Source organism: Ziziphus jujuba, chromosome 4, assembly GCF_031755915.1.
Source record: "Ziziphus jujuba cultivar Dongzao chromosome 4, ASM3175591v1".
Classification (NCBI taxonomy): domain Eukaryota; kingdom Viridiplantae; phylum Streptophyta; class Magnoliopsida; order Rosales; family Rhamnaceae; genus Ziziphus; species Ziziphus jujuba.
Window position 1 is genome coordinate 760,612 of NC_083382.1, and position 17,129 is coordinate 777,740.

At 33.1% G+C, this 17,129-nt stretch overlaps 2 protein-coding genes across 6 annotated transcripts; both read left to right on the forward strand.

Annotated features, from left to right (window-relative positions):
- Positions 1 to 2,521: 2,521 nt before the first annotated feature.
- LOC107415784 (protein SUPPRESSOR OF GENE SILENCING 3) lies at positions 2,522 to 7,633 on the forward strand. Of its 5 annotated transcripts, none has more exons than XM_048471740.2 (6): positions 2,522 to 2,868; positions 4,189 to 5,252; positions 5,467 to 5,761; positions 5,954 to 6,201; positions 6,696 to 6,853; positions 7,019 to 7,633. In XM_048471740.2, exons 2-6 carry the CDS (start codon positions 4,209 to 4,211, stop codon positions 7,242 to 7,244), a joined length of 1,971 nt encoding a protein of 656 aa, XP_048327697.1. In that variant the 5' UTR covers positions 2,522 to 2,868; positions 4,189 to 4,208; the 3' UTR covers positions 7,245 to 7,633. The 5 variants fall into 5 exon arrangements, with proteins under 5 accessions (XP_048327697.1, XP_048327695.1, XP_048327696.1 ...); XM_048471738.2 differs by having other exon boundaries at positions 2,577 to 2,765; XM_048471739.2 differs by having other exon boundaries at positions 2,577 to 2,765; positions 4,194 to 5,252.
- Positions 7,634 to 8,399: 766 nt separating this feature from the next.
- LOC107415755 (uncharacterized) lies at positions 8,400 to 16,907 on the forward strand. The gene is made up of 12 exons (XM_048471560.2): positions 8,400 to 8,802; positions 9,689 to 9,835; positions 9,967 to 10,081; positions 10,206 to 10,300; positions 10,684 to 10,787; positions 11,503 to 11,540; positions 11,979 to 12,214; positions 13,145 to 13,238; positions 13,346 to 13,536; positions 14,524 to 14,743; positions 15,245 to 15,412; positions 16,426 to 16,907. The coding sequence occupies exons 1-12, from the start codon at positions 8,605 to 8,607 to the stop codon at positions 16,575 to 16,577; spliced, it is 1,758 nt and encodes a 585-aa protein (XP_048327517.1). The 5' UTR covers positions 8,400 to 8,604; the 3' UTR covers positions 16,578 to 16,907.
- The last annotated feature ends 222 nt before the right edge of the window (positions 16,908 to 17,129 follow it).

Consider the following 17,129-nt stretch of genomic DNA (forward strand, 5'->3'; position numbering starts at 1 on the left):
TAGTCCTTATCTTGATTTATATAGTTGTTATGTTAGAAGAGTTTACTTTCTTCACGTCTCTATTGTATATCTATATATATATATATATGTTATACTATTAATAAACAAGTAGTTTTCTTCCAAATCCACTGTTCACGTATACAGTTTGCTCTTTTTGGTTGTGTAGGGCAGAGGAGATTGCCAAGTTCATTAAAATTCAAGAAAATGAGATGGAAGAATTTGTGCTAGAGAGATATGTACTGATTCAAGCCCATGAAGACAAGATGGCTGCAATGAGGAAGAGGCATTGGGATGAGGAGGTATAAATGTGATCTTATTTAAGTATATATAAAGTTGAATGCTCCAAAATAGATGTAAAATATTATTAATAAAAAAGTGGACATATGATATATATTTAATATGGCTACTATTACTTACCAAGAAATGTTTAACTTAATTTCTATTTAATGTTTCAATTAAATTGAACTAGAATTCATCTTCTTTTTTTTTCTTTTAATGGTTTGAGAAAACAATTATCTACTTTACAATGTCTTATATTTTCTATTATTGACAAGCTCTTACTTTGTTAAAAAAAATAAAATCACTTACTAATTTATTTACCAAATAACATGATAATATGTTTTTAGTTAAAAATGTTTGCAATAATTGAACCCTAAATATAAAACAATTAAGTATTGTTATGTTATTCATCATATCATTTGATAAAAAATGTTTGCAATAATTGAATCCTAAATATAAAACAATTAAGTATTGTTATGTTATTCATCATATCATTTGATAAAAAATTGGTTTTTTTAATATTATTATTTTTAAAATCAGTAAAAGTGACTAAAACAAAACTTGAACATAAATAGGTGAAAAGGTATTACCCCTTATTAGTGTGTTTTTTTTGGTTTGGTTGCTAAAATACCCCTAATTAGTGTTTGTTATCATGAAACTTTGTACACTTTGCATTTAGTAATTTGACTAACAACATAAGTTCAACATCAAATTCAAAATAATAATAATAATAATAAAAAAATTAAACATCAAATTCATTTTTTTAATCATTTATAACAATTTTCTCTTTTCTTTAATGTATATTGAATGAATAATCTTATATATATGGATATGATGGACATTGACAGCACTAGACAACATCAAAATCATTTGGTATTAAAAACAAAAAAAAAAAAAAAAAAAAAACAAGAGGAAAGAGTCCCCAATGGCTTGAAATATTACACCTTTAAAGGATTTTTACCCCAAAAGAAAAAGAAAAAAAACCTTTGAAAGACTTAGTCAATGTTGCCTTCTCGAGCAAGGATCTTTACCCAAAAAAGAAAATATATATATAAAAAAAAAAAAGAAAAAAAAAAGGTGAGGCTTGCCAAGCAAGGCTAGTCAATGTTGCCTTCCCAAGCAAGGCTTCCTCCCATTAGGAATGTCAAGATATAATTGCAACTCGTCAATTGTTTTACCTTATATTTATTTTCACTATCATTTTTTTTTTTGATAAGATTATTTTCAGTATCCATTTTAAAAAATATATACAACATTTTTATTTATTTTGTACTTTACGATTTTGTTAAAAAGAATCTTAACTCTCTACTATTGATTCTATGGTTTTTTAGGCCAATGTATTACCCTAAGGTGGTTACTCTAGAAAAAAACATCTGGTTGAAAATAAAATAATAATAATTATAATAATGAACAACATTTTATGCCTTACATTATCATGCATTTTACATTTTGCTCCTAAACAAAGTATAACTGTCTCAAATATACATATATATATATATACAAAATACAAACTCCATAATAATAATTTTGGAGGTCTAAATGATTTTTCTCCCTGAGAGATTCAAAATTCCCCATATAACGTATACAACCTATGGCAAAGATTTTGATGGAAAAAGCCTTGGATTACAACTATATTGTTATCAATATTTATTGAAACCTAAGTGAAATAAGTCTAATTTATGTTTGTCAACTACCATAATAAAATACGACCTTTTTTTTATATTTTGTGTATAAAATTTTAAAATTAAAAAAAAAAGGTATTTGAAGGATGTTAGGGTGACATAAAGTAAATAATCAAAAATGTCAATTGTTATCAAAGTATAATATTAGTCATCTAAAAATATAAATGCAGTATAAAAAGGAAAAAAAAAAATCATTGCATGATTGCACCATAAATTGTAAAAAAACCTTTACGTTGTTCTTTAAATAATTATTTGTTTTTATAATTTCAGAGTAAATATACATTTCAACATATAAGTTTAATAAAATCAAATATATAATTAATATAACTATAGCAATAATTATTTTATTATATTTTATTTAATCTGTATGCATTGTCTACTGCTATTCCTGTTAATAAAGAAATTTATTAGCTAAGCTTAAAAAAAAAAAATGAATCATGCAATGATTATTTTATTTTATTTTTTAATTTGGGGGAGCAGAGTATAAAAATTACTATAATTGAGGGGTAAAATATAATTAATCTGTAAAATTAATTCTCTCATTAAGTGACATTTGATAGTTATTTGGCGTCCGGGCCCACAGGAGCCTCAATAAAATGCCACGGCCTTCGCTTCCTGCTTTCCACGCCATTTCGCTTCCTCTGCTCGCTCTTTTTCTTCTTTTGCTTCCTTCCGTACTGCGCGTCCTCGTCACTCGCTGTCGAGTGTAACCGGCAATCTCGCCGTTCTGAGACTTTCCTTCGTCGTTCCCTAAGACGATCGGTTCGGCTTCTAGTGTATTGCTTCCGAACCTTGTTTATCTCTGTAAAACTCGTTCTCTTTCTTTTGCTCTACTGCACTACATGCATTATACTCTTCCGGGAGATATTTTCTCTGAATATTTACTTTACCTTGTATATTGTTTTCTGTAAGTGTAGCTGCTGAGATTGTTTCCTTTTAGATAAGATTGTGTATGTGGTTTTTGGCCTTTTTTTTTTTTTTTTGTTTGGCTGATTCTTTTGTTTGTTTGAGTGGATGTAAATGAATAAATGATACTGTAATGGTATTTGATTGTGTGCTTCGTTTGCTTAAATTTCTTGCTTTTTTTTTTTCCTCTCAACATTTACTTTACGTTTCTTTATTTTCTTCGGATGTAGTGTTGAATTTCATAAACATTATTGGTGGATTTAGGCGGTCTTGCAAGCCTGTTTTATTCAGTTTTACTGTGATGTGTTTGATTTAATAGCTCTTGCGATTTGTTTTGTTGCAAAGAAAAGAAAGATAACAAAGAAATGAATGGAAAGTTTATCGGTTATATTTTACCGAATAAAAAGTTGTGTATACACTTTTAAATATCTATAAAATATTTTATCTCTCTCTTATTTTGTTTATTTTTTTGGGCATTTAGGTCTATTTATTTTGGTAGTTTCTTAATCACTTGAATCAATTTGAGTTATTTAAAATTTTATTTAGTTAATATTTTCCATTAAATGTAGCAAATATTGTTAAGGATGAGTCTTGGGGTGGCAGTATCACGGATAAATTCAGGCCACTGCTTGTGCTCATTCTTCACAATACATGAAAATGTTGAACATGTTAAGATCATTGGAAGAGTCGGTTTTTAGTGTTCTGCCAACTGTTCAAAAACAAAAGGTTGGTCGCAGGTAAATTTTTGGTTGCTGTTATCATTTCTCACTTTAAATCTTGCTTCAGAGTAAGCTTTATTTGGAAAGAATGTGGGATTTTTTGCTGCTTGCAATTGATTCATCTGTATTGTTTATATATGCTTAGTGATGGGGTTGTATTGAGGGATGAATTAGGTGCAAAGCAGGGGTTGCAAAGAGTGCGTGATATCAAGCTATTTTTATAATCACAGCTGATTGTCATCTAACTTTTTCTACTGCTATTATATATTTACTTTAAAGTTTATGCAATTCTTTTTCTTTTGAAACTTCCAACTATGTAAAACACTCTTTCGGTTCTGTCTTCACATAACTGCTTATTTCTTTTCTGCCTTGACCTTTATTCATGAGAGCGCATCCTTTGTGCTGCTTATTTAAATGCTTACCCTATTGAAGTATTAGTTCAACAAAATGCCCTAGTAATAGTTTTTCATATTTCTATAGGACGATTGATAATGCTCCTGATATTTCTAGGGTATTATTGTTCATTTGTCAGCAAGTTGTTGCATCATTTATACATTTGATTTCTAAATGCTTTTTTATCTGACAATTGTCTTTCAAAACAGTACAGATAAGTCTAGCCAAGATGAGTTCGAGAAGAGGGGGTGGGAAACCTTTCAATTCAGGCGCTAATGGTGAGCGATCACCCAAGGGAAAAAATGAGCATGATGCCAATAGCTCAAAGGTTGAACAGCAGTTGAGCCACGGTGTAGCAGGCATTTCTTTGGAGTCAGCACAAGATGATGGTGAGTGGGAGGTAATTTCCAGGAAGTCCAAGAACAGAGCTGGAAGCAGTTCTGCAAAAGCATGGGTTTCTCAAAATTCTAATCATAAAGCATGGGGACATACAGATGTACCTCAAAAACCAGGATGGGTTCCTGGAAATACTTGGCAAACACAAGCTGCTGATTCTAAAAGACCTGCTGGCAGAGGAAATGTCAGATCCCAATTGTCGACTAGGCATGCACAGAGCAACTATGTGACCCCACAACCTGTAATTCGCCCTCCACTGGAGCATGGATGGAACTGGCAGTCTAGAGCTGCTTCCAATCAGCCTAAGGGTGAAGAAGATGGCCAGGAAAAAGTTGAAGTTGTCTCCAAAGTCCATACTGGTGAGGATATTGATGCTGACAAGGATAATGACATTAATGATGTCGATGATGATGATGACGATGATGATGATTTGGATGATAGTGATGATGAACTGTTGACTGATGAATTTGACTCTGATTCAAGTGAAAAGAGCTTTGGTACCCGTAAGAACAATAAATGGTTTCAGAAATTCTTTGAGATTATGGACAGTCTACCCCTTAATGATATTAATGATCCAGCAAGGCAATGGCACTGTCCCGCATGTAAAGGTGGTCCTGGTGCCATTGACTGGTACCGAGGCCTTCAGCCGCTTATGACACATGCCAAAACGAAAGGATCACTAAGGGTGAAGCTGCACAGAGAGTTTGCAGAGCTTTTGGAAGAGGATTTGCAAAGGAGGGGAACTTCAGTTGTACCAGCTGGTGAAGCATTTGGTAAATGGAAAGGTTTAATTGATGAAGAAAAGGATCATGATATAGTCTGGCCTCCAATGGTTATCATCATGAACACAAGGCTTGAACAGGATGAGAATGAAAAGGTAAAATTATATTATCATATTCTAATGTAAGGATTTTTAGGCCAAAAAATAAAAAAAATCTAATGTAAGGATGACATTACGGTGCTCCTTTATAATTACTCGACTTCATACTTCATATAGAGCTGCAAACTATTATATATTTATATTTTTTGAAAGATTTGGTAGTTTTGTTGTTCTGTTTTTAATAACAATTTTGTTTTAAATTGTGTTTCAGTGGATTGGCATGGGAAATCAAGAACTTCTTGACTACTTCAGTTCATACGAGGCTGCGAAGGCCAGACATTCTTATGGTCCGCAGGGGCACCGTGGGATGAGTGTGTTGATCTTTGAGGCCTCAGCAGGGGGATATTTAGAGGCTGAACGTTTGCATAAGCATTTTGCAGAGCAAGGAACTGACAGGAATGCTTGGGATCGCCGTCGTAGCATGTTCCATCCAGGTGGGGAGCGCCAGCTTTATGGTTATTTGGCACTGAAAGAAGACTTGGATATATTCAACCAGCATTCACAAGGTCTCTCTCTCTCTCTCTCTATATATATATATATATATATATCTGGAGATTGGTTTCCTGTAGCTATTATGGGTGTTTATATAAACCTATTGAATTCTTGATATCAATTTAAGTGCATTCTAGTTATTTACCTGCAGTCAACAATAATAGTTTGTTTAACATAATATGCCAATATCTGACATGTTTCATCAGTAGGCAAATCTAAGCTGAAATTTGAGATGAGATCATACCATGAGATGGTGGTGAACCAAATTAAGCAAATGAGTGAGGACAACCAGCAGCTTATCTGGTTAAAGAACAGGAATGCTAAACAAGAGATGGCTAATAAAGCTCTTCAAAAGAATTTTGGCATACTTAGTGAGAAGCTGCGCAAAACAGTGGAGGAGAATCGAATTGTAAGACAGAGAACAAAGATGCAGCATGAAGAGAACAAGGAAGAGGTAATGTCTACAACTACTGATGAATTAAATATGTTAGTAGGAAGGTTACTATTAATATCCAGACGTTCTTTTCTTATTTTGATGTAGACAAATTACCAAAGTGCCTGGCATGTTGCTTTGATGTTTGTTTGTTAAGTATTTAGAAGTGAAGATGGAAGTTCTGAGGGTTTTCTGTTGTATCCTTTGAGATGCTTCAGTTCACTTCTTCACTTTCTTTTTTTTAAAATGAAAAGTCTTAATTAATTTAATTTTCAGGTTGATAACATATTATTTGGTTATTTCAGGTTGATAACATATTATTTGGTTATACTTATTTCCTTCAACTTCTCTTGTTAACCATTTTCGCCTTCTGTTTTATGTGTTTGTATAATTTGGCAACTATGTTAATCTGAAAGGGCCAAAGGCTTTCTGCTCCCATAACCATTTCTAGCTGTTCTATTTATTTATTTTGTTAATTCGTGCTGATATGTTTTTTTCCTTCGTTATCCAAAAAGATGTACATGCAAGAAAAATTTTTCAAGGAACAAATCAAGGTCATTCATGAATCAAGGGATGCCAAGGAAGAAAATTTTGAGATGCTGCAGCAGGAGGAGCGTGAGAAGGTGAAGCAGGCAAATGCTGATCCTTCAAATGCAGAGGAGTATAGACGCAGGTAATTAGATGAATATAGAACAAGATTGGAAATTTTGACCGTGGTTGTGGAGAATTAATTGCACCTTTAACGCTGGTTGTTTTGGGAAACCTATGCTGTGCTTTAATAGTTTCGGACTTAAATTTCCAACTTTACTAATGCAGTTCACTCTTTTTGGCTGTGTAGGGCGGAGGAGATTGCCAAGTTCATTAAAATTCAAGAAAAGGAGATGGAAGAATTTGTGCTAGAGAGAGATGTACTGATTCAAGCCCATGAAGACAAGATGGCTGCAATGAGGAAGAGGCATTGGGATGAGGAGGTAGAGCTGGAAAAGGAGTTTGATGCTAATTTAACCAGGCTCATGGAGAAATACACCCCCCACCATCCGGAACACACTGCAAAGGCAATTTGATGTTGTCAGTGGTCTATATTATTAGTTTAGGCGTCAACTCTAAACGAGATATTGAGCATACACTTTTTGGCCACAGCATAATATGGAACTGAAGACAAGTTAACAGTATTTGCTGAAAGAAAATATCAATATAGTGAAAGAAACATGTCAAAACGGGAAGGCCAGTTAAAATGGTAGTTTCTTTGGTCATAAGGTTTTAACAGTACTTATCAATGGTTGTTACTTAGTAATGACAGAAAGGTTAGTAGGATCGAGACTCTTACCTCTGAACCTACTTTTCCTTGGCCACCTTATTGCTTAGTTGATTTGCTTTTGTCTACTCTTTATTCATATTTGGTGTTGTTTTATTTCGCATATCTGATACAGAGGCTATTGGAATTTGATGCTGATATGTTTTGACTTAAAAGTATGCATTTTTGTTTTTTGCTAAGAAAAAATTAAAAAGTATGTTACGACTGAAAAAGAATAAAAAAAAAAAAAAAAAATCCAAAGTAATGGTACGCGCTCTAGTTGGTTGGCTGGACTCCACTTATTTCTTTCTCATAGATCCACTTTTTAATCTGACATACAGATTCACTTTCTTGTCTAATAGTCGGACAGTGGAACACTTTAATAATTTCATTACTTGTTGCAAGCAATAGACGTCGACACTGGTTATTTATTTGTTAAATTATGAATTATATTGAAGAGTTCATTGTTGACTTCCAAAAGGAAAAAAGAAAAAAGAAAAAAAAGGATGGTAATATTTAATTGTTAGAAAATTTATGCATAGGTTATAACCAAATGCAAATGGATGTCATCTATGATCGAAGTTGATCATCAAATTATTCACCCAAAAAATAAAAAAGTTAATCTTCAAATTTTAATTACAGAACTAGTAATTCTATTTTCTTCATTTAAATTAAGTGCTGAAAATAACATTTTTTTTTTAAATGGAAAAAGGAAGTAAAATTGAAGATGGATATTTTGCTTTTGTGTTGATCCATGATCCATCCAAGGCAGGATTGATCAAGCCGAAAAATGCAGGCCCAGGGCAGTCGCACATATTCTACTTTGGTTTCATTTTCATATTTCTTATTTTTAAATGTCCCAAAAAAAAAAAAAATAATAATAATTTTATTTTATTTTTTTATAAAAAACCGAACGTCGAAGACAGAGACGGGCAGCAACTATACAAATAGAATACAAAAATGTGACAAATATCTGATTCTCTCTCATCCTTTTGCAAGAGCTGCGCTCTGTAAAACTCCGATCGCATCCAAAACTCTCTCTTTCTCTCTCTCCGTTTGGCTTCCTTCCTTTTGAGAGGGAGTCTGAACCCCAAAAGAGGAAGAAGAAGTAAAGGAGCAGAAGAACAAAAATGGCGCCGCCAGCAGCAGAGGGAGAAGTGCAGCGAAGGCAACCACAGCAGCAGCAAGCTGGAGGCCTTGGGCAGACCGTAACTGGAATCATTAGGGTTGCGGTGTTTTGGTACTTTGCTTCTAAATTCTTCTCTCCTAAAAAACCCTCCGAACCCTCTCTTCTTATCTCCAATCTCTTCCAGAAAGGCGAGCCCTTGGTACAATTCTCACTCTTTACATATCTCTCTCTTCACCCCCCCCCCCCTCTCTCTCTCTCTCTATATATATATATATATATATGTATATGTGTGTGTGTGTATAGTCTTTACTCATAAGCGTCAATTAGATCCTTTTTACTTTCTCTGAATGATTAAATTGTAGTTTTGGTACTTTCAGCATCTGGGTGCTCTCCTGTCTTTATTGTAATTTATACAGTTTTAGATTCTGAACCCGTACTTAGGTATTCTAACAAACAGAGCTTACCCATGACTGTTTGGCTTAACTACAGGCAGGTCTTTATTGTCCATTGGGTAGTTTATTCACAGAATTGTCAAAAAATAAAATAAAATAAAATAAACCCGTACTTCCAGTTAAATATTATAGTATGTGCTATTAGATAAATGAAAGTAAGCCAGCTCCAGTGCTTTGCACTTTTGAAGGATTCACAAAATTGATGGTCCTTTTTACACTTTTAGTTTATCTGTTTAGACTTTAGAGAAAGGCTTAAGCAAATCCTGATTCTAGCATATTTGGAAATTGGCTATGATATATGTTGTACATATGTGTTTCTCATTTTTCACATGTAAGACCCACTTTCTCTCCGATTATTACAAGATTGAGTTCACTCCCTAATAGCCTAGGCATTTGTGATTGATGGTAACTTAACGAAACTCACATAAACAGTTTGTTGTTTGTGCTTTAGGATTGTAGCCTTTGAGAACTACAACCATGTATTAAAAAATTGAAATTAAGCAGCTTTTGTCTTTTGACTTTTTCAGCTGTCTCATTAATGGCAAGTTTTTTCTGACACAGGTTTTTCTTCTTATTGTTTATTCGTTGTTCTTCTAATCAATTCTAATTACTGTTAATCTATATTCTGTACAGGATATGTGGTTATACCTTTCTGAAAGTGAAAAGTTCAATGACTTTGGCAATGAAGGTGCACTCGTATGGCATGAGACTAACATTCCATATGCTGTTTGGGGACCAGAAAGTACCAGGTCTCTTTCTTTGAAGTATTATCCATCAGAGGTATCACTTGCTGGAAACGTTATATTTTACTTTGAAGATACGCAAAAAGTTATCATATTTTTTCTTTTGCAATAGTTTTTCCCAACAAGTTGTCGTTTTGGGTGGTATGAAGATAATATTTTGTCTTTTAGGCTTTAAAGAACAATGGGAGTCTCTATGCTCACGTTTTCTTTGCACGCTCTGGTTACCCTCCAGACCCAAATGATCCAGAATACCAGCATCTGTCTGTGTTTGGGAGGACACATCGTAAGATTATCTTCTTTAGTGTGTTTTGTTAATTTCGTATTCAATTTCTTCCATTTAATCACTGTTAAGGTGGTTTCTAAATCATATATAACCATTTTAAATAGCAACCTTCCATTTGGTTCAGCTGTTGTGACGTATCTTCCCAAGTCAAATGTGGATAAGAAGAGGAGTTTATTGGGGGATACCAAAGGCACGGATGAGGCTAAACCAGTGACTCAGGCATGTCCTTTTTGCTTACTTAATTTCTTAAGTTTCTCTTAGATTAGATGATAGTGCTATGACTGAATATTTGATTCTGGTTACTAGTGATACTAGTATATTATTCACTTGGTATTGGATTATTGACACGGTTTCATTATTTATTTTGAAAGCTTACCAAATCTTACTATGCTAGTTTCTGGTGTAGGATTTTGAAATGCTTCAAAGTTCTCTATGATTCCCAATGTTACATTGATAGTTAGGACCTGACTTTGGTTTAGCACTACTATTGTTGATGATACAGGACTGTGCCAATTTCTATTGTTGTTTGTGCATTTGGGTTGGAATCTGTTAAATAATGCTATGGTCATGAATCTAAATGAAGTTTTATGTTTGGTTTTTAGGTGATTGATGAGCCTGAGGGTGATTCTAAAGACAATAGTCCTGTGGAGTGGGTATCATATTGGAAACCAAATATTACAATCAATTTGGTTGATGATTTTACACGGTATACTTTTCTGCATCACTCTCTAAAATTTGGATATTTGTTTACATATGAAAAACTTCCATTGTGTTTGACCTGTGCAATACATTTGGTTGTTTATGGATTTTTTTAGTGAAATTTCCTTTGGTTTATCAGCTCCTTCTGACTCTTGGCCCAATATCTGAACCCATTTTCTTTTTAATTTTATGATGTCGCTCGAAACAGGCAGGCTGGAGGCTACTTTTGTGCCTTTGATAATTTAAAAACTTGATAATTTAGTTGAGATTTTATAAAATCATTGAAAATATCATTCTGCTTTATTGCTCTTTTCTTTGAATACTTGTATACTGATAAAAGATTGTTCCTACTTAGAAAAGAAACTATCTTTTGGAGAAAGAGGAGAAAGATGTAATTGGTTCCCTTGAAAATAAAATAATAAATATTACTAAAATATGATAACTGTTGGTACGAATGGTTCTGTAGATTGATGTATGTATATTAGTGGTTGAGTTGATATTCTTTTGCAAAGGTAATGTTGTGACTTACGGAAGGGCTTTAAGTATGTAACTTTATTTAAATTTTAAATGCATTATAAATTTGGTACTTTAGTTTAGACCAAAAGGTATGCTTGAACTGATAAGAAGCATAGGGAATAAAAGAAAGGAGACAGGGTTTTCTCAATGAACTCCACTATTTTTTTTTTTGCTGTTTTTACTAACATCTAACAATTTTTTTGCAGATATCCTCATAATGCTGTGCCACCAAATATTGCTCCTTGTATCCTTGGCATTTTCTATTTTTAAGTGTCTAAATCTACTTATGATGAGTCTTCTTCAGTCTGTGTGATTCTACCGTTTGGTCTTTGTAGAAGTTTGTTTGGCAATTGTACTTTTATTTTTCGAAATAATTATTCCATATGCATAGCTTCTGCCCTCCTTATTTGTATGAATATCCATGCTATGAATATCCTTTTTGATATATTTTTTTCCACTCGAATACGAGCATAGATATTTGGAACTACATATACATGATAAGATAGGTTTATGTATGTAAAGGCATATTAATATATTTCCTTTTCTCACCATTTAACTTGTTGAGCCTGGAACCATATGTGCACAATAAGTTAATGATAGATTTATGGATTATCATCTGCTAAGGCGGGTAATATTCTAACTTTAGGTCATGCTTTTAGAGTCCTTAACTTCAAATTTGCAGACCTGAATGTAGAGCCTAGTTCTGGGAACTACTTCCCAACTGTCTTCTTCAATGAGTTTTGGTTACTGCGGGATAAATTGATAGCAATAAATGAGACAGTGACTGAACTGCCATTTAATCTGGAGGTGGGTCCCATAAGCATGACTAAGTGGCAGTTGTTCTTACAAATTGATCAGTCTTTTCAGATCCACCGGAGTTATGGGAGCATGCTTGAAGGCGAGGCTGATGAGCTGAAGGTGTTTGCCTATTTATTTAATTTTTTGTTTACAGTTGGAAATTCCTCTGGCATGACTTTTTGTTTAATTCAATAATGTTGCCTTTTGCTGAGCTTTAGATTTCAGAAATGGATTGTCATATTAAATTATGGATATAATTAGATGCTTAGTATTGCTTGTGTAATATATGATCATGAAATTGCACCAAGCTACCTGTCTATTTTATACTTTATAGGTAGTAGGTGCTATTGGTAATTTCTGCTGCACCATAGTGCTTTTCAGACAATTATTATACAGTTTTTCAGAAATCTACTGATAATGTTGTGCGATTTCTTATTAGAAAGTTGTTTTCCCGTAAATCATAATGGTATACCAGTTCTACATTAGTCCTGATAGCAAAATCAACTTTAATTAGTTATGAACTGTGTAATATGTTTATTCTTCTTTCTGATTTATGTGCTTTTTGATTTATAAAGTTGAATTACACTGATAATAATTTGTATTTCCATTTTTATTAATTTAAAGTATGGTGACAACGACGCTTTTACTCTTTGTTGTTTATGGGGTTTGGAGGTGACAAGAAAGTGAAGGTTTTGTGGAGACGTTCAGTTTTGGCAAAATTTTGGGTAATTTGGCTGGAAAGAAATGGAAGATATTCGAGGATAAGTTTCATGATATGAATTAAGTTTGGGATTGCATATAATTCTTAGCTTTTCTCTGAGTACTGTCTTCTAAAGAATTCAAAGAGTAAAATAATAATAGTTATGTTCTTTTTTTTTTTTTTTCTATGAGATCATTAGATATTATAAATTTAGAATGGACCCACGTTCATTTTGGCTGATTGATTTTTAAGGTTTGCAAAGATGTCTTGTGATTGTGTTTCTTCTTTTTCACACAGTCTGATTATCATTTTCTATAAAGAAGAATGTTGATTAACTTTACCATTTTCAGAGGGTGTTCTTGGAAGGAAATCCTTACCTCTTGGGAATCACAATGTTTGTTTCCTTACTCCATTCAGTTTTTGACTTTTTGGCGTTCAAGAATGGTGAGTGACTATTCTTTTTATATCGCAATTTTATGCGCTTCTTGGAATTACTGAGATTCCGTTATAACTTGTTTAATATATATATATATATATATTTTTTTCCACAGATATCCAATTTTGGAACAAAAATAAGTCAATGGAAGGACTGTCTGCAAAGTCTGTTGTTGTGAGCTTCATATGTCAACTCATTGTCTTCCTCTATCTACTTGACAATGATACTTCCTGGATGATACTTGCAAGTTCTGGAATTGGCTTGTGTATTGAATTTTGGAAGATTGGAAAAGCCATGCACATTGAGGTATTAGATTATTAATAATATTCTTTACCTTCTTGTATGATAAAGATAAGTTAAAAAGCTCGTATTTTGATGATTAACGAATGGCTTTATGCATACTAGATATCTGTGTGGAGATGTCATGTCATGCACCTGCATATTATGGTTTGATGGTGTGCTTGGCCTTTTCAGACATCTCATTTATGCCAGAGTTTGCCAGAGTTACATGTTCGGACTAATAATGTGTGTGTCCATGTATGTGTGCAAGTAAATTACAGGATATTTACACATAAAAAAAGGTCAATGCTTTTAACATATCATGTGTCTGTTAGTGGCTCTTAATCAAACTGATGGGGCATTTCCTCTTTCCACATTAATCATTACGTATGATTATTATCTAATCATTCAAATATATTGAAGGTTGAGCTAAACTTTGTGATTTGGGCATGTTTGGATTATGAATCAACTTTCTTTTTATAAATATTTGCATTAAATCATCTTGTTTGTTTCAAATATTCTTGCATGTTGGATATTTGATTAAATCTTGAATAATCTCTTAATGTATACTTTTTGTTTTGCCATTAATCAGTCAAAGTCTCATTGAAAGAGAAGTTACTACCATTCAATATCATTTGTGCCTTAACTCTTAACGATATAAAAGTGGTTTTTACTCTCAACATAACTTCTGTCTAGGGTTGAAGTTGTATGATGTGTCTATAAATATTTGATGCTTTCCAAATTAGAGATTTTCATGCTAGGTTTTGGATCAAGAAGTGTTATTCAATACGGCTATGGTTATTGGTGGTGCTAACTCATGGAATTCTCCATTCTACACTTGGTTTCGTGTTTTATTGCTTGTGTAAACTGTCATATTTCTCTTTTATTATGATCCATTGGACATTGAATATTATATTATTCTCTCACCTTCTTATGTTGTAATGTTTGACAGTTGCTAACATCAAATTTTGGCTGAACCTACCTTATATTGTCACTATCCTTTTAAATGTCCAGATTGACAGAACTGGGAAGATTCCTATGTTGAGGTTCCGAGACCGTGAGTCCTATGCAGGGAATAAGACAAAAGAATATGATGATATGGCAATGAAATATTTGTCATATGTGCTCTTCTTTCTTGTTGCGTGCTCCTCGCTTTATTCACTCATGTATGAGCGCCACAGGAGCTGGTATTCTTGGATTCTCTCTTCCCTCACAAGCTGTGTGTATATGTTTGGTAAGTTTCTGTTCCTGTTTTCTTCTGTTGATTTATTATTTTTACAACCTCTTTAATAATCTTGAAAGTTCATAATTGTTTAAGCTGTGTATATTGCACTAGTCGCACCCATGAGAATGGAAGGACAAACAGTAATATATAAGTTTTTCTTCAGGGTCTGAATAGTGCTTCCCTAAATTATTTATGTTATTCGCATGTTTAATTAAAAATCTTACCATTCTTTATGATGAACCATGAACATCCAAGATTAATATTTGATTATAACAATCCTGTTAAAGAAAGCGTACAAAATATGTGTTTGAGAAGGCCATATATATATGATGTAAACAGAGAGAGAGGCAAAAAAAAAAAAAAAAAAAAAATCCACCAGCAATATATAAGCTCATATATATATATATATAGATAATATGATTGCACCAACTATCAACTTGCTACTTATATGTCTGCCTCTCTATGGTGACTGGAAAATGTATTTTTGTTTTGAATACTTTTGTTTTTCAGGTTTCATCATGATGTGCCCTCAATTATTCATAAACTATAAGCTGAAATCTGTGGCTCATCTACCTTGGAGGCAGATGACATACAAGTTCCTGAACACAATCATTGATGATCTATTTGCTTTTGTCATAAAAATGCCTACACTACATCGGCTATCTGTCTTCCGTGACGGTAAGATACTATAATTTAGTTTGTTTTAGTAATACGCAAGGATGATTTTACCCCCTCCTGCCCCAAAATAAATAGTTGAATAGGTAATGGATGTGTGGAGAATGAATTGGATGGAAACTTGCATTCATTGTGCAGAGTTATGCGATGTCTTGCATGTTTGGGATGGAAACTTGCATTCAATGTGAGGAGTTATGCATCTGACGTCTTGCATATTTGGGGTGTTGCATTGGTCCAGATTTATGAGATATGTTAGGGAAAAATTGTAAACAAATTTTTTTTTTTTTCTCCGTAAAATACTAGCGACTGGGTTTAAATTTGAATACATAAATCTTTGACTTCATGGAGATCTATTCTAAAATGTTAGGGGCCCAAATCAAGAAAGGATAAAATCAGATCAGATTCTTATTTCTACTTCCTTTTTTGCTCTTTTCTTATATTATTGTTTCTATGAACTTGCGTAATCATGGATATAGATTTGTACATATTTATTGTCATGTGTCTTTGTGATATCATATCTAGTTTTTCAAGTATTGACATTATCATATTTGTGCAATTGCATTTCCCGTATCGCTATTTCTATTGGTACTAGTCAGGCCACTATGAGCGAAAATGTTATGCTACTGATACTTTGTTCTTTCATTTGAGAAGTTAAATAATTTAGTTTATAAATCATAATGGTAATGTAGAAGAACAGGTACCTTCCATTTCTTTGTATTTTAAACCATATGTAATAAGTAGCTCACCAACCCTGCATTGAAGGCATAAAACCTCAGGCTGCCCACAATACGTTGCTTTGTGCTGGAGAATTAATTTTAGCCATGAACTCTTCTTATTGAACACAAGGTTTTATGACTATCATATTTACCTTTTTCCGCATCATAGTTCTCCCATACCCTGCTGCCTAATCACTGTATAAGATCATATATTTAATCTCCATAAGAGTGCTTTTATTCCCATTCAATTATGCTCTTTGCTTCTTATTTATGATTTTTTCCACTCTTTCCATCTTGCAGATGTTATATTTCTGATATATGTATATCAGAGGTGGATCTATCCAGTGGACAAGAAACGTATAAATGAGTTCGGTTTTGGCGGTGAGGATGATCAGCTTACCGAGGGTGCAGATGCCGCTACTGTAACAGAAGAGGAGAAGAAGACAAACTAAGCTGATTATTTAGGGATCATTTGAAACTTTTTACAACACACTAGAGTACTTGGTTAGGCTAAACATGGATCGTTAGGGTGTTTGTCCCAATGTTTTTTGTTTTACATATTTACGGTAGATGTTTTTAACAATACTTCCAGATGCATTCGATGGCCCAGCGGAGTAAGGAATGTTGAGGCCCCTTGGATGGGATGATCTTGGTAGATGGTTTGTTTTAAATTTTGATGTTATTGTTTCTATTTTTTTTTTTTTTTTTTGAATTCCTATCCAACGACACATTTTTGTGATTCTTGTTTGTCTGCTATATTATTTTTTCCAATAATTATTATAGACTCGCTGTCAAGTCTAACTACTTTTTAAATTAAATGAAGAGGATCAAGTTGCCTCGATGATTTCTTGCCGCTTCATATAAATATCAAGCAACCTTTTAACTTTAAATGGTATCAAGTACTAAATAAAAAGCAAAACGAAAAATGAAAAGAAATACAAATAAATGTTGTTCAGTTACCAATTACATTTAAAAGCAAATAACAATAAATAAGCTGGGGTTGG